Below are 18,196 nucleotides of genomic sequence, written 5' to 3'. Positions count from 1 at the left end.
CCAGACCTAATCAGTTCCCCTCTACCACCACTCTGCTCCGTCTAGCGGAATTAGTCCTTACTCTTAATAATTTCTCCTTTGGCTCCTTCCACTTCCTCCAAACTAAAGGTGTAGCTATGGGCACCCGTATGGGTCCTAGCTATGCCTGCCTTTTTGTTGGGTTTGTGGAACAATCTATGTTCCGTGCCTATTCTGGTATCTGTCCCCCACTTTTCCTTCGCTACATCGATGACTGCATTGGCGCTGCTTCCTGCACGCATGCAGAACTCGTTGACTTTATTAACTTTGCCTCCAACTTTCACCCTGCCCTCAAGTTTACCTGGTCCATTTCCGACACCTCCCTCCCCTTTCTAGATCTTTCTGTCTCTGTCTCTGGAGACAGCTTATCCACTGATGTCTACTATAAGCCTATCTGGACTATTCCTCTTCTCACCCTGTCTCTTGCAAAAACGCCATCCCCTTCTCGCAATTCCTCCGTCTCCGCCGCATCTGCTCTCAGGATGAGGCTTTTCATTCTAGGACGAGGGAGATGTCTTCATTTTTTAAAGAAAGGGGCTTCCCTTCCTCCACTATCAACTCTGCTCTTAAACGCATCTCCCCCATTTCACGTACATCTGCTCTCACTCCATCCTCCCGCCACCCCACTAGGAATAGGGTTCCCCTGGTCCTCACCTACCACCCCACCAGCCTCCGGGTCCAACATATTATTCTCCGTAACTTCCACCACCTCCAACGGGATCCCACCACTAAGCACATCTTTCCCTCCCCCCCTCTCTCTGCATTCCGCAGGGATCACTCCCTACACAACTCCCTTGTCCATTCGTCCCCCCCATCCCTCCCCACTGATCTCCCTCCTGGCACTTATCCATGTAAGCGGAACAAGTGCTACACATGCCCTTACACTTCCTCCCTTACCACCATTCAGGGCCCCAAACAGTCCTTCCAGGTGAGGCAACACTTCACCTGTGAGTCGACGGGGGTGATATACTGCGTCCAGTGCTCCCGATGTGGCCTTTTATATATTGGCGAGACCCGACGCAGACTGGGAGACCGCTTTGCTGAACATCTACGCTCTGTCCGCCAGAGAAAGCAGGATCTCCCAGTGGCCACACATTTTAATTCCACATCCCATTCCCATTCTGACATGTCTATCCACGGCCTCCTCTACTGTAAAGATGAAGCCACACTCAGGTTGGAGGAACAACACCTTATATTCCGTCTGGGTAGCCTCCAACCTGATGGCATGAACATTGACTTCTCTAACTTCTGCTAATGCCCCACCTCCCCCTCGTACCCCATCTGTTACTTATTTTTATGCACACATTCTTTCTCTCACTCTCCTTTTTCTCCCTCTGTCTCTCTGAATATACCTCTTGCCATCCTCTGGGTCCCCCCCTCCTCCTTGTCTTTCTTCCCGGGCCTCCTGTCCCATGATCCTCTCGTATCCCTTTTGCCAATCACCTGTCCAGCTCTTGGCTCCATCCCTCCCCCTCCTGTCTTCTCCTATCATTTTGGATCTCCCCCTCCCCCTCCAACTTTCAAATCCCTTACTCACTCGTCCTTCAGTCAGTCCTGACGAAGGGTCTCGGCTTGAAACGTCGACTGTACCTCTTCCTACAGATGCTGCCTGGCCTGCTGCGTTCACCAGCAACTTTGATGTGTGTTACATAAAAATGCTATACACTACAATAATTATTGTAATTATAAAAAGAAATAAATAGTGCAACAGAGCACTGGATGGATACTGAATCTTTCCCTTCTCTGCAGAATCTTTCGGAAACGTGTATTCCCTGCTATTGACCATTCCATTCTGAATTTTTTCCAGAGCACACAACAAATTTGTCCAGGTCTTGGTTTCTTGCTGCACCATGACTACATCATACTGCAACACCATCAGTAAGTCCAGGCCCGAGGTTTCACTGAGTATTGGAAATTCTGGCTCTTTAACTCATCTCCACCTAGTGACACAGATGTCCTGCAAGCTACTCAGCTCAATCTGAGCCTGATTCAAGATGTTTAGCGACTCCATGAACAGCCAGTGTTACGAAGACAATGTGCCTTTTTCCAATACCTGGACAATCTCTTCCATTACGGCACCGAATGCTCTGCATACAAACTAGCTCCAATATCCTTGTGACCCTGTTGTCTACAGAGTAGCACTAATCCCTGTCTCCTTCATGCTTCTGAGATGTGAGCTTCCTGCAACGCGCACTGTAGGGCACCACAAAAGTACCATCAATGATGTCTCCTCAAAATCCGCCAACTTCACTGAAGGGATTGTGGAGGTGGCAGCAAGGCAAGAGTTAAAATAATGTGCTGACAGCCCAGTGCAGACACTATAGAATCTCAAGCTGAACAAAACCGTTGAGAGCTGGATTGCCCATGGTACAGCCTATTCTGAGCGTGCAAGTTCAGAGAGGCAAGAATCAAAAGGATAAGCTGACATGGATAGTGTGCAGACATAATTTAGTCATCCAGGCTGATCACAGCCCTTGAAAGCCCAACTCTCATTTGTACGGTCTTTCTATTCAAACCTGGGAACCAAGGTGGCCGAGCAGACCAAGACAAGATACAGATGCAAACAAAGGATTCTGGGGCAACACTTAAAAGGACAGTGATTTTACCAACTCTTTAATTATTATTGGATTTTAACATGTAGATTTAATTGGTTATGAACAACTGAAGTATTATGGTTGGTATTTAAATATGCAAATAATGGAATTCAGATGTGCACAACGTTTCTGCTATGTCCAACTCATCAATTTCGTGTAAAGACGACACTTCTTTGTTCAAACTTTAGAACAGTTTGGCATCAGGGCCAAACTGTTCTCCTTGCGCAATGTAAGTGTAGCGTGAATGATGACTAAGTGTAGTTAATCAACGATGACAGGATGAATGAATCAATGCCAGAGTCTTTTCCAGTCACTGAAGCTCGAGCTATTTTTAATCAGCCACATTGTTTGCTTGACATCAGACACCGAAACCAAATACTTCATTCTGAGCTTTGTTAAAGGGGGGGGAGGAAAACGAAGACAAAGATTCACAATGAGGAACGACTGCACAGGCACGTGGACGCCAGTGAGTTAGATAGGCGGGAAGAGTATAAAAGGTGATCATTTTTTCTTTGGCTGTTTGATTGAGGAACGATTGCGCAGGCGCGTGGATGTCAGCAAGTTAGACCGGCGGGAGGAGTATAAAAATAAGACAGCTTTATAAAGCAGGCATTGGAGGAGCGGGCGACGGAGTAGAGGTAGACAGAGTAGGAGGGCTTTGGCTCAACAGGCCTTCAGCAATAACAGGTCGAGGCGAGGTAGGTTGCCTCTGCAGAATAGAAACAGAAAGTATATCTGTGAGGCCGGTGTTCTGTATTGGGTGTCAGATGTGGGAAGTGCAGAACACTCCCAGCCTCGCGGAAGGCCACATCTGTACCAGGTGTGTCAAGCTGCAGCTCCTTAGGAAACTACAAATGCAGCTTGATGACCTTCATCTGGTCAGCGAGGGTGAGGAGGTGATAGATAGGAGCTAAGTAGTCACACTGGGGCCTCAGGAGAGAGATAAGTGGATAACAGTCAGGAGAGGGAAGGGCAAGAGTCATATACTATGGAGTACCCTTAACAATAAGTACTCCTGTTCGATTACTATTGGGGGCGACCGCCTACCTGGGGGAAGCAACAGTGGCCGCTCCTCTGGAACAGAGTCTGGCCCTGTGGCTCGCAAGGGTAAGGAAAGGAAGAAGGCAGCAGTAATAGGGAACTCTATAGTTAGGGGGTCAGACAGGTGATTCTGTGGATGCAGGAAAGAAACATGGATGGTAGCTTACCTCACAGGTGCCAGGGTCCAGGATGCTTCTGATCGCATCCACAACATCCTGAAGTGGGAAGGTGAACAGTCAGAGGTCATGGTACATGTTGGTACCAACGACATAGGTAAGAAAAGGAAGGAGGTCCTGAAAACAGACTACAGGGAGTTAGGAAGGATGTTGAGAAGCAAGACTTCAAAGGTAGTAATCTCGGGATTACTGCCTGTGCCACGTGACAGTGAGTATAGGAATAGAGTGAAGTGGAGGATAAATGTGCGGCTGAGAGATTGGAGCAGGGGGCAGGGATTCAGATTTCTGGATCATTGGGACCTATTTTGAGGCAGGCGTGACCTGTACAAAAAAAACGGGTTGCACTTGAATCCAAGGGGAACTAATATCCTGGCAGGGAGATTTGCTAAGGCTGTTGGGGAGAGTTTAAATTAGAATTGCTGGAGGGTGGGAACCGAACTGAAGAGACGGAGGAAGGGGCTGTTGGCTCACAAATAGAGAAAGGTTGGAGACAGTGCGAGAGGGAGGATAGGGAGGTGATAGAGAAGGGATGTGCTTAGACTGATGGTTTGAGATGTGTCTATTTTATTGCAAGAAGCATCATGAACAAAGCAGATGAGCTTAGAGTGTGGATCAATACTTGGAGCTATGATGTTGCGGCCACTACACAGACTTGGATAGCTCAGGGGCAGGAATGGTTACTTCAAATGCCAGGCTTTAGATGTTTCAGAAAGGACAGGGAGGGAGGCAAAAGAGGTGGGGGCGTGGCACTGTTGATCAGAGATAGTGTCACAGCTGCAGAAAAGGAGGAAGTCATGGAAGTATTGTCTACTGAGCCTCTGTGGGTGGAAGTTAGAAACAGGAAGTGTCAATAACTCTACTGGGTGTTTTTTATAGACCACCCAATAGTAACAGGGACCTTGAGGAGCAGGTAGGGAAACAGATTCTGGAAAATTGTAATAATAACAGGGTTGTCGTGGTGGGAGATTTTAATTTCCCAACTATTGATTGGCATCTCCCTAGAGTGAGGGGTTTAGATAGAGTAGAGTTTGTTTGGTGTGTTCAAGAAGGTTTCCTGACACAATATGTAGATAAGCCTACAAGAGAAGAGGCTGTACTTGATCTGGTCTTGGGAAATGAACTTGGTCAGGTGTCAGGTCTCTCAGCGGGAGAGTATTCTGAAGATATTGATCACAATTCTATCTCCTTTACCATAGCATTGGAGAGGGATAGGAACAGACAAGTTAGGAAAGTGTTCAATTGGAGTAAGGGGAAATATGAAACTATCAGGCAGGAACCTGGAAGCATAAATTGGGAACAGATGTTCTCAGGGAAAGGTATGGCTGAAATGTGGCAAATGTTCAGGGAATATTTGTGTGGCATTCTACATAGGTACGTTCCAAGGAGACAGAGAAAGGATAGTAGGGTACAGGAACCGTGGTGTACAAAAGCTTTTGAAAATCTAGTCAAGAAGAAAAGAAAAGGTTATGAAAGGTTCAAAAAATCAGGTAATGATAGAGATCTATAAGATTACAAAGCTAGCAGGAAGGAGTTTAAGAATGAAATTAGGAGAGCCAGAAGGGGCCATGAGAAGGCCTGGGTTAGCAGGATTAAGGACCTCCTGTCCCATGATCCTCTCGTATCCCTTTTGCCTATCACCTGTCCAGCTCTTGGCTCCATCCCTCCCCCTCCTGTCTTCTCCTATCATTTTGGATCTCCCCCTCCCCCTCCAACTTTCAAATCCCTTACTCCCTCTTCCTTCAGTTAGTCCTGACGAAGGGTCTCGGCCTGAAACGTCGACTGCACCTCTTCCTAGAGATGCTGCCTGGCCTGCTGCGTTCACCAGCAACTTTGATGTGTGTTGCATGCATTTTGCTTGCTGCCCAGTAGTGAACTGACCACGTATGCAGCTTTTGTGAGTGGGCAAGTTGATCAGCTCACAGAGCGCGGACAGATTTATTTCACTTTTTAAAATTTACTTAGAGATACAGCTCGGAACAGGCCTGTCCAGCCCAACATGCTGACTGACCACAACCTACCTTCTTGACACCAGCCACTCCCGGGACAGTTTGCAATGACCAATTAACCTGCTAACTGACACATCTTTGGAATGTGGGAGGCAATGGAAGCATCCAGAGGAAACATAGAAACATAGAAAATAGGTGCTGGAGTAGGCCATTTGGCCCTTCGAGCCTGCACCGCCATTTATCATTTATTGTGATCATGGCTGATCATCCAACTCAGAACCCCACCCCAGCCTTCCCTCCATACCCCCTGATCCCCGTAGCCACAAAGGCCATATCTAACTCCCTCTTAAATATAGCCAATGAACTGGCCTCAACTGTTTCCTGTGGCAGAGAATTCCACAGATTCACCACTCTCTGTGTGAAGAAGTTTTTCCTAATCTTGGTCCTAAAAGGCTTCCCCTTTATCCTCAAACTGTGACCCCTTGTTCTGGACTTCCTCAACATTGGGAACAATCTTCCTTTATCTAGCCTGTCCAATCCCTTTAGGATTTTATACGTTTCAATCAGATCCCCCCTCAATCTTCTAAATTCCAATGAGTACAAGCCCAGTTCATCCAGTCTTTCTTCATATAAAAGTTCTGCCATCCCAGGAATCAATCTGGTGAACCTTCTTTGTACTCCCTCTATGGCAAGGATGTCTTTCCTCAGATTAGGGGACCAAAACTGCACACAATACTCCAGGTGTGGTCTCACCAAGGCCTTGTACAACTGCAGTAGTACCTCCCTGCTCCTGTACTCGAATCCTCTCGCTATAAATGCCAGCATACCATTCGCCTTTTTCACCGCCTGCTGTACCTGCATGCCCACTTTCAATGACTGGTGTATAATGACACCCAGGTCTCGTTGCACCTCCCCTTTTCCTAATCGGCTACCATTCAGATAATAATCTGTTTTCCTATTTTTGCCACCAAAGTGGATAACTTCACATTTATCCACATTAAATTGCATCTGCCATGAATTTGCCCACTCACCCAACCTATCCAAGTCACTCTGCATCCTCTTAGCATCCTCCTCACAGCTAACACCGCCACCCAGCTTCGTGTCATCCGCAAACTTGGAGATGCTGCATTTAATTCCCTCATCCAAGTCATTAATATATATTGTAAACAACTGGGGTCCCAGCACTGAGCCTTGCGGTACCCCACTAGTCACCGCCTGCCATTCTGAAAAGGTCCCGTTTATTCCCACTCTTTGCTTCCTGTCTGCTAACCAATTCTCCATCCACATCAATACCTTACCCCCAATACCGTGTGCTTTAAGTTTGCACACTAATCTCCTGTGTGGGACCTTGTCAAAAGCCTTTTGAAAATCCAAATATACCACATCCACTGGTTCTCCCCTATCCACTCTACTAGTTAGATCCTCAAAAAATTCTATGAGATTCGTCAGACATGATTTTCCTTTCACAAATCCATGCTGACTTTGTCCGACGATTTCACCGCTTTCCAAATGTGCTGTTATCACATCTTTGATAACTGACTCCAGCAGTTTCCCCACCACCGACGTTAGGCTAACCGGTCTATAATTCCCCGGTTTCTCTCTCCCTCCTTTTTTAAAAAGTGGGGTTACATTAGCCACCCTCCAATCCTCAGGAACTAGTCCAGAATCTAACGAGTTTTGAAAAATTATCACTAATGCATCCACTATTTCTTGGGCTACTTCCTTAAGCACTCTGGGATGCAGACCATCTGGCCCTGGGGATTTATCTGCCTTCAATCCCTTCAATTTACCTAACACCACTTCCCTACTAACATGTATTTCGCTCAGTTCCTCCATCTCACTGGACCCTCTGTCCCCTACTATTTCTGGAAGATTATTTATGTCCTCCTTAGTGAAGACAGAACCAAAGTAATTATTCAATTGGTCTGCCATGTCCTTGCTCCCCATAATCAATTCACCTGTTTCTGTCTGCAGGGGACCTACATTTGTCTTTACCAGTCTTTTCCTTTTTACATATCTCTAAAAGCTTTTACAGTCTGTTTTTATGTTCCCTGCCAGTTTTCTCTCATAATCTTTTTTCCCCTTCCTAATTAAGCCCTTTGTCCTCCTCTGCTGAACTCTGAATTTCTCCCAGTCCTCAGGTGAGCCACTTTCTCTGGCTAATTTGTATGCTTCTTCTTTGGAATTGATACTATCCCTAATTTCTCTTGTCAGCCACGGGTGCACTACCTTCCTTGATTTATTCTTTTGCCAAACTGGGATGAACAATTGTTGCAGTTCATCCATGCAACCTTTAAATGCTTGCTATTGCATATCCACCGTCAATCCTTTAAGTATCATTTGCCAGTCTATCTTAGCTAATTCACGTCTCATACCTTCAAAGTTAACCCTCTTTAAGTTCAGAACCTTTGTTTCTGAATTAACTATGTCACTCTCCATCTTAATGAAGAATTCCACCATATTATGGTCACTCTTACCCAAGGGGCCTCTCACGACAAGATTGCTAATTAACCCTTCCTCATTGCTCAAAACCCAGTCCAGAATAGCCTGCTCTCTAGTTGGGTCCTCGACATGTTGGTTCAAAAAACCAACCCGCATACATTCCAAGAAATCCTCTTCCTCAGCACCTTTACCAATTTGGTTCACCCAATCTACATGTAAATTGAAGTCACCCATTATAACTGCTGTTCCTTTATTGCACACATTTCTAATTTCCTGTTTAATACCATCTCCGACCTCACTACTACTGTTAGGTGGCCTGTACACAACTCCCACCAGCATCTTCTGCCCCTTAGTGTTACGCAGCTCTACCCATATCGATTCCACATCTTCCCGGCTTATGTCCTTCCTTTCTATTGCGTTAATCTCCTCTTTAACCAGCAACGCTACCCCACCTTCCCTTCCTTCATGTCTATCCCTCCTGAATATTGAATATCCCTGAACGTTGGGCTCCCATCCTTGGTCACCCTGGAGCCATGAAACCTACATGGTTCATGGAGGGAATGTACAAACTCCTCACAGATGCACCGGAATTGAACTCCAACCTCCAGAATGCCCTGAGCTGCAGTAGAGTTGCGTTGCTGTGGCATCCAAATGCACCAAGCTGCTGTATCATTTCCAGCTCCCAAAAAATGCATTAAAGTACCGCTCATAATTAAGGTGCCACTCGCTTGTGGGGATTTTGGTGCCCAAGTATAACACTTGGTGTCCCTTACAACAATGATCAATTTTGTTTTATTCCAAGTGATTCTTCACAAGGAAGAAAATCAGTTTGTACCTCCCACATCTCCATGATGACTAGGATTACAAAGTTCACCAGCCGATCCCCAGCCTAATCCCCTAGTCAGAAGAAAAGATTGATTTTATATACATGCTACCATCTTAGAAGGATGAGGAATCTGAAATATATGATACTAATGCAAACCTATTCAAACATCCCAATCATATATCATTTTCAAAATGCAACCACAAGACATAAGACCAGTGTTAGATAATTCGGCCCATCCAGTCTGCCCCACCATTTCATCATGGCTGATCCATTTCCCTCCCAACCCCATTTTCCTGCCTTCCCCCCCATAATCTTTGATGCCCTGATTAATCAAGAACCTATCAACCTCCATTTTAAATACACCAAATGATCTAGCCTCCGCAGCCGTCTGTGGTAACAAATTTCACAGATTCACCACCACCCTCTAGCTAAAGAAATTCCTCCTCATCTCCAGTCTAAATGGACGTCCTCTATTCTGAGGTTGTGTCCTCTGGTCTTAGGCTCCCTCACCATAGGAAACATCCACTCTATTGAGACTTTTAAACATTGCATAGGTTTCAATGAGATCCTCCCCATTCTTCTAAATTCCAATGACTATGGGCCCAAAGCCATCAATCGCTCCTCCTACAATAAGCTTTTCATTCCCAGAATAATTTTCATAAACCTTCTCTGAAACCTCTCCAATGCCAGCACATCCATTCTTAAATAAGTCACCTAAACCTGCTCACAATACTCCAAGTGGGGCCTCACCAGTGCTTTATAAAACCTCAGCATTGCATCCTTACTTTTATTTTCTACTCCTCTTGAAACAAATGCTAACATTGCATTTGCCTTCCTACCACTGACTCAGCCTGCAAACTAACCTTTAGGGAATCCTGCACAAGGACTCCCAAGTCCCTTTGCACCTCAGATTTTTAAAGTTTCTCCCCGTTTAGAAAATAGTCTATGCTTTTATTCCTTCTACCAAAGTGCACGACCACACTCTTCCAGACGCTGTATTCCATACTTCCTGACTTCTAAAACCCGGTTCCAACTAAATGATTAAGTGTTACACCAATGCCTGTTATAGCCCAACTATGAAACAGAGACATTTTTTTTAAATTAACAGATGCAAAATGTTCAAAAGTGCACCTTATTACGTGACATCTATTGAAATCTGCACAAAACTCACCATCTGCAAATGGTTCCACAGATCATCAGTCTCAGCAGATGAATAAGAAAATGTCTTGATGTATGACTATGAGGAAATAAAGGAAAACAGAGCCTATTCAAAACAGAACATAGCTGTGAAGAGAAATGAACACTTCTAAAACTTTCAGTCATAATGCTAAATGTTACTTTATTTCTAGTAATAGACAGTATATTGACTCAAACAAGTAAAAACATCTCAACTCACTCTGAGTCCTTCCATAAGCAGCTCACTTGTCATAAGAAGGGAGATCATGTGGATGACACTGGAACCCTATATAGAGAAAGAATAAAACAGTTCTGCCGATAAAATTCACATATTAGAAAAATAAAATTTAAAAGAAATTAAAAATCATTGCCAATCTCTTACACATTAACTATACTTAAAGAAAGTGCACTCCAAAATTAGTGTTTAAAGCATCCTTTAGTCTTGCGAGACCATGGATCTGTGCCTGGAAAATCTTCACTTTCCAGACCGGCAGTTGCCCATGCTGCAAGTCTCCCCGCTCCACGACACCGATGTTGTCCAAGGGAAGGGCAAGGGCTGATACAGCTTCACACCAGTGTCATCGCAGAGCAATGTGTGGTTAAGTGCCTTACTCAAGGACACAAAACGCTGCCTCGGGGGGGCTTGAACTCACAACCTTCAGGTCACTAGTCGAATGCCTTAACCACTTGGCCACGTGCCCACAAAATTAGTGTGGGATAGGTAGTAATAAGAACAGACAAATATTGAAACAGAATTCTCCCTTTTAAACCTGTTGCATCAATTAATTGGATCATGGCAGATCTATATCTGAGTCCATTTTTTCCTGCCTTTATTCCATAACCCCAGCCAAAATCCATCAACCTTACTTTTGAACTATTCTATTGACTTAATCTCAGCAGTTTACTAAGGGAGAGAATCATAAAGTTTAGGGCAGCACAGTAGCTTAGTGGTTAGCGCAACGCTTTACAGTACCAGCGACCTGGGTTCAATTCCTGCCGCTGTGTGTAAAGAGTTTGTAGGCTCCCCCCATGATGGTGGGGGTTTCCTCTGGGTGCTCCAGTTCTCTCCCACAGTCCACAAACGCTACCAGTTGGTAGGTTAATTAATAATTGTAAATTGTCCCGTGATTAGGCTGTGGTTAAACCAGAGGTTGGTAAGCGGTGTGGCTCAAAGGGCCGGCAGGGTCTACTCCACCTTGTCTCTCAATAAATAATATTTTCCTAACCCTCAGATAACCTGCCTCTGGAATTTTTCCCATTTGTTCCACACTCCCCTCCCAATCCTGTTAATCCCATTTATCATTTTACACATCACAGATGGCCATCACTGCAACTTCTCTGCATCTCTGATCACTTTACATCTTGCGGAGTTCCGCAAAAAAATATAGCGGAGCCGAGAGGTAACGTTGCAGCTGTATAGGACCCTGGACAGACCCCACTTGGAGTACTGTGCTCAGTTCTGATCGCCTCACTACAGGGAAGGATGTGCAAACCATAGAAAAGGTACAGAGGAGATTTACAAGGATGTTGCCTGGATTGGGGAGCATGCCTTATGAGAATAGGTTGAGTGAACTCGGCCTTTTCTCCTTGGAGTGACAGAGGATGAGAGGTGACTTGATAGAAGTGTACAAGATAATGAGAGGCGCTGATCATGTGGATAGTCGCAGGCTTTTTCCCAGGGCTGAAATGGCTAGCACGAGAGGACATAGTTCTAAGGTGTTTGGAAATAGGTACAGCGGAGATGTCAGGGGTAAGTTTTTTATGCAGAGTGTGGTGAGTGCGTGGAATGGGCTGCCGGCGGCGGTGGTGGAGGCAGAAACAATAGGGTCTTTTAAGAGACTCCTGGATAGCTACATGGAGCTTAGAAAAATAGAGGGCTATGGGTAAAGCCTAGGTACTTCTAAGGTAGGAACATGTTCGGCCAAACTTTGTGGGCCGAAGGGCCTGTGTTATGCTGTATGTTTTCTATGTTTCTATAACTGTCCTTGGAGCAGGATCCCAATTCCACCGTAACTCACATTAAGATTTTGGTAGAAGAGCTGAATAGTTAGTGAGATTCCCTGCCTATTTAGGGATCAAGGAAACCACTAGGATCCAAACTGAAGTGAGAAAAAAAAATGAAGGGTGAAGTCAATGATACTGTATATCAAAGACGTCCTTTGTCACAGATTTGGCCAATGTTAGGAGAACCATCTTCATATTGTAAGCCAGAAATGATTATAGGTGATAGAGCTCAAAAATAACAAAGCATCACCCACAATGATACGGCAAGCGCCAGAGGGATGGAAAATAACGTCATATGGTGACAAGTATAGTATCTACTTTAATAGTAATTTACTTAGTAATTTAATCTATAACAGAGAAGTTCAAAGCAAGCTTATTATCAAAGTACATATCTGTCACCATGCACTCAAAGTCAAAGTCAAAAGTCAAAATAAAATTTATTATCAGAGTACATACATATCACACGTACAACCCTTAGATTCTTTATCCTGCAGGTACACTCAGCAAATCTATAGAATAGTAACTGTAAACAGGATCAATGAACAACAAATTTTGCAAACGCAAATATAAATAAATAGCGATAAACAATGAGCATGAAATAACATGAAAATGCATGAAATATGATGATAAAGAGTCGTTAAAATGAGACCATCGGTTGTGGGAACAGCAGAAATAGAATAAGTGTAGTTATCCCATTTTGTTCAAATGTCCAGTGGTTGAGGTTCAGGAACTGTTCTTGAACCAGGTGGTATGAGTCATGAGGCTCTTGTACCTTCCACCTGACGGCAGCAGCGAAAAAAGAGCATGGCCTGGGTGGTGAGGATCTTTGATAATGGCGGCTGTTTTTCTACAGCAACGTTTCATGTGGATGTGCTCAATGTCTGGGAGGGCTTTTACTTGTGATGTACTGAGCCGAATTCCACTACCTTTTGTAGGATTTCCCGCTCAAAGGACATTGGTGTTCCCATACCAGGCCATAATGCAGCCAGTCAGCACACTTTCCACCATACATCTGTAGAAGTTGGCCAAGGTTTCGATGACATACTGAGCCTCCACAGACTCCTGAGGAAGTAGAGGTGCTTTCTTTGCAATTAACTGTATATGACGGATCTAGGACAGATCCTCTAAGATAGTATCACCGAAGAATTTAAAGTTACTGACCCTTTCCACCTCTGATCCTCCGAAGAGTACTGGCTCATGGGCCCCTGGTTTCCCTCTCCTGAAGTCCACAGTCAGTTCTTTGGTCTTATTGACTGGGTGAGAGGTTGTTGTTATTACACCACTGAGCGAAGTTTTCAATCTCCTTCCTGTATTCTGATTCATCACCACCTTTGATACAGCCCACAACAGTGGTGTCATCAACACACTTGTATATGGTGTTGGAGCTGTACTTAGCCACACAGCCATAGGTGTAAAGCAAGTAGAACAGGGAGCTAAGCACACAGCCCTGTAGTGCCCCAGTGTGATGGAGATTGTGGAAGAGATGTTTTGGGCTGATCCAAGCTGACCAGGGTCTGCAAGTGAGGAATCCAGGATCCTATTGCACAAGGGGGTATTGAGGCCCAGGTCTTGGAGTTTGCTGATTAGTTTTGAGGGGATGATAGTATTAAATGCTGAGCTCTTATTGATAAAGAGCATTCTGATACATGCATCTTCCCCCAGATCCATTTTCTTTCAAGGATGGCAGCATGGAAATTGTATTAGAATTTTTCATTCTTTCTCCCTCAAGAGTATGACTGGGGGCATTCACATTATTGTTCATTCCTATTTGCCATAAAAGTGCCAGAAGCTGCCTCAAGATCAAAGTTCAAAGTAAATTTATTATTTATGTCCATACATCTCACCATATCTTACCCTAGGATTCATTTCCTTGGAGACATTTCACAGTAGGACAAAGAAATACCATAGAATCAATGAAAAACTAAACACAAAGATTGACAACAACCAATGTGCAAAAGAAGTGGAGATGTCCAAATACAAAAAAAAAATAAGAAGAATAAATAATACTGAGAACGTGAGTTGTAGAAACCCTGAAAGTGAGTCCATAGGTTGTGGAATCAGTTCAGTGTTGAGCTGAGTGAAGTTATCCATGTTGGTTCAGGAGCCTGATGGTTGAAGGGTAATATCTGTTGGTGAACCTGGTGGTATGGGACCTAAGGTCCCTGTACATCCTTCCCAATGGCAGCAGCATTGCCTGGATGGTGGGAGTCCTTGATGATGGATGCAGCTTTCTTGTGGCAGTGCTCCTTGTAGATGCGCTCAATGGTGGGGAGAGCTTCCCTCGTGTGTTTCTGTGCTTGTGAGACATAATGCTGTTCTGGGCCAGCTTCAGTCTATCGAGTGATTAGGTATACAAGAGGTGGAACATACAGTTCTACATGAAGTTGTACTTCAACTTGCAGATGATAGGTCACTAACTTGATGGCTACTTTAGTTTTTTTTGTACATGACTCAAGTTGAATCCTTTGCTGGAGGTAGGCTACAAGTTTCACAAATTGCCATTCAGTTGCTACTCAAATTGGCACAGTGTTGGACTGTAGGTGATTCATGATGATGTCAATATCATTAACTGCTATGTACAACAAACTATTTGCTGGAGGATCTCAGCAAGTTAGGCAGCATCTTTGAAGGGAAATGTACAGTTGCCTACTTGCTCAATATGCCATTACAATTATTGATTGATTTTCCCACTTCTGGAACATCTTTCAGCTAGGTATTCTGGAGATCAGCTCAAATGCTGAACAGCGCCCTATACTTTTTTTTGTAATGTAATTGTACTTTACACAAATTAATCAATCCTTTTTTGAACAAATGGTAACCCAGAGAATGGCCTCTGGAAGCCAATTCCCACTGAACTTTTATAAAAAGAATAGTATGTTCTGGTGACAATGTGTACATTGGAGTTTCTTCAATGATATGCTCACCCCATAAACAAGCTGAAATCCAGCCGTGGCTCTGAAATTTGCACTGAAATTTACCTGTACATAGGTAACCAGGCTGAACATGTCAGTAATTTGTTCAGGTGTGCTCACATCCTCTTCCTTCTCAGACAAGCGATGAAGGTTATTTGCAAACGTTTCTGACTGATAGCAAGATATTAGATAAATAAAAGGAGCAATCTGTAAAAAATCAATACAGTCATTAGTTCATTACATTGTGAATAACAAACTTAATTATCTCACCCCATCCACATAAAATATCACATGGAACGTCATCTTTAGCCATATATTCCAGTGATTTCCAAGTTCCAAATTTGAAGTGTGTTAATTAGCACATGGGAAATTAATTTGTTTCAGTTGAGAGCAGGTTGACAAAAAATCTGATACAATATGCCATACAATGATTTTCTTAAAATATTACTAATTTTAAATAATTTATCACAATTGTGGAACAGGCACTTCCTGGAAACTCAAAGTGAGGGAAGAAAACAAGCCAATTGTGATACACTTGAAAAAAAGAACTTTTGAACTATCTTCTCCAGTAACCACAAATTCAAGTTTAAACATCAATTTTTTGCTGTATTGAAAGCAGTTCTTGTTACAATCTACATGCTTCCTGTTCCACTTCCATTGCCCCAACTTCATTTTTCTCTTTTTTTTTTCAAATCACAGGCATAAAACAGGTGAACATTCTTAAGTCACATTCCTGGCATATGCAAGCACTGAGTAGCACAGAGTTGTGTGTTCCCAGACTGATGTTTTTCAAAGAAAAGTTACAAGTTATGGCTATGGATTCTTGGCACATTCTGGGACCTGATCCTATTCTTCTTCTCATTTGATTACCTTGGCTGTACAGAAGGAGACTATTCCTTTGCCTGTTTCTTCTTCACCATTAACAACTTCAACAACAAACAAAATCTGGAATCAAGATGCTGCTTTCAACCGGCATCATGCCCCCGTGATCAAAGAGCTTTTGGCTTTCTCTCTGATTTGAAGATTCAAAGTGAGACAACATTTCATTTAGTTCAGTTTTGGCGTGTCTGAGATTAAGCTCTTCAGACTGCCTTTCCTCCGCATTTCATCAAATTCCATATTAGTCACCTGAAGCTGAGTTGGAGCAGGGAATCTCATCCCCACCTTCAATTTCCTGTCCACATGCACTCCATGACTAAAACAGTCTCCTTCTATTCCAGAAACTTGAAACATTTGCATTCCACCTTTCTACTTCTGCCATCAAATGGTTCTTCCATGATTAACTTACTACACAATGTTAGGTGTAGGTGTACCTAATGAAGTGGCCATTGAGTTAAAATGTAAACTTAATGCCCTGGTAGAAAATTTCCTGTAGATTAAGATACTAATGCCATTGTGGATTCATATGAACCTACCTTTTTCTTGTACAAGTATTCATGACACAAGCTCTGTAAACAGACTGTCTCAGAGACCAGTAATGGAATTTTAATTTAGAAATAGATTTGTTTACCTCATTTAATGGCAGTACAGCAGATGCACCTATGAATTCAAAGTATGTTGACAATCCTTCTTTGAGCCATAGATCATTCCACCATTTCATTGTGGCCAGATTTCCAAGCCACTTCAAAAACAAAAGAAAGTTCATTTTAAATAGAATTCTCTAAATTGTTTTAATCTGCAAAAAAAAACGCAGTTTAATGATACCTCAACCAAAATGCGTTTTGGTGCTGCCTTCAAGATGTTAGTGTGCAAATAATAATGACTAATGATTAGTACTCCTATGCCAACACTCATGGATCTCTCCACTATTGGTACAAAAGAAAGTCAACTTCTGCTGCTACTTGAACCCTCCTGGTTGTCATTGGAGATTTAGCAGGAGAGGAAGGCCATCCACAACTCATTTTATAGACTCAAACCTCAGCATCATAGTGGCATGCCATCTACAACTTTGACAAACTCGACGTGTATTTAAATCTTTGACAAACCTCTATAGACATGCAGTGGAGAAAATATCGACTAGCTACATCAAAGCCTGGTATGGAAACACCAATCCCTTTGAATGGAAAAACCTTCAAAAAAGTAGTGGATACAGCTCGGTCCACATGGGCAAAGATCTCACCACCACTGAGCACTCTGACATGGCGCGCCACTTCAGGAAATCAGCATTCGTTATCAGTGACCAAACCATCCAGGCCATGCTCTCTTCTCGCTGCTGCCATCAGGAACGAAGTACAATAGCCTCAGGATCTACACTGCCAGGTCCAGAAGCAGTTTTTGCCCCTCAGCCATCAGGCTCTTGAACCAGAGGGGACAACTTCACTCAGCCCAACAATGAACTGTTCCTATAACCTACGGACTCACTTTCAAGTACTCGTCATTTCATATTCACAATATTTATTGTTATTATTTAACCTTTCTGTTTTTTGTTTGTATTTACTGTGAATGCCCACAAGAAAATGGATCTCAGGATTGTATATGGTGACATATATGTATGTTCTTTGATAATAAACTTACTTTGAACCTTGATGAGATGAAGTACAGAGATCATATCTTCTGCTCTAGTGGTTTAGTAGGGATTCTGACAAAAAGCTGAAATCCAAGCAGCAGAAGGTGGTCACTGAGATCACCTTCAAGAGCAAACCTTTCCTGCACCTAGGCATCACAGAGTCATAGAGCACTACAGCACAGAAACAGGCCCTTCGGCCCATCTAGTCCATGCAAACTGTCAAAAAGAAATCTTTGAACCTTGAACTGTACCTTTCAAGTACTACTTCACAAAGCCTCCGTCCACACACACAGAAGCCCCAATGACTACACTTTCTCTATTATATTTGTAACTACAACATAGTCACAACTGAACTAGACACCATTGTCACTACAGTGTTTTGATATTCTCTTTCTCTTTGATCTTCCAGTTTAAAGTAGTTCTCACAATTTGCCCATCTCAGTTACTCCAACGGCAGTAACTGGGGCGCCATGGTAGTGTAGCTGTAAGTATGACACTACTACAGCTCGGGCCATCTGATTTCAGAGTTCAATTCTAGTGCCATCCAATTCTACC

The 18,196-nt window shown here is 43.5% G+C and overlaps 1 protein-coding gene across 2 annotated transcripts in view; it reads right to left on the bottom strand.

Annotated features, from left to right (window-relative positions):
- LOC140211574 (aminopeptidase Q-like) overlaps positions 1-18,196 on the bottom strand; it is a 193,081-nt gene that overhangs the window by 97,965 nt on the left and 76,920 nt on the right. For both annotated transcript variants that reach the window (XM_072281418.1, XM_072281417.1), the window contains 4 exons: positions 16,646-16,756; positions 15,202-15,342; positions 10,440-10,505; positions 10,215-10,280 (listed from right to left, as the gene is read on the bottom strand). In XM_072281418.1, the coding sequence (XP_072137519.1) occupies positions 10,215-10,280; positions 10,440-10,505; positions 15,202-15,342; positions 16,646-16,756 (384 nt within the window). The remainder of the gene's footprint in view (positions 1-10,214; positions 10,281-10,439; positions 10,506-15,201; positions 15,343-16,645; positions 16,757-18,196) is intronic.

Source organism: Mobula birostris, chromosome 17 (genome assembly GCF_030028105.1).
Source record: "Mobula birostris isolate sMobBir1 chromosome 17, sMobBir1.hap1, whole genome shotgun sequence".
Taxonomy (NCBI): Eukaryota; Metazoa; Chordata; class Chondrichthyes; order Myliobatiformes; family Myliobatidae; genus Mobula; species Mobula birostris.
The sequence above is the reverse complement of the archived record's forward strand: the minus strand, read 5'-3'. Positions and strand labels throughout refer to the sequence as shown.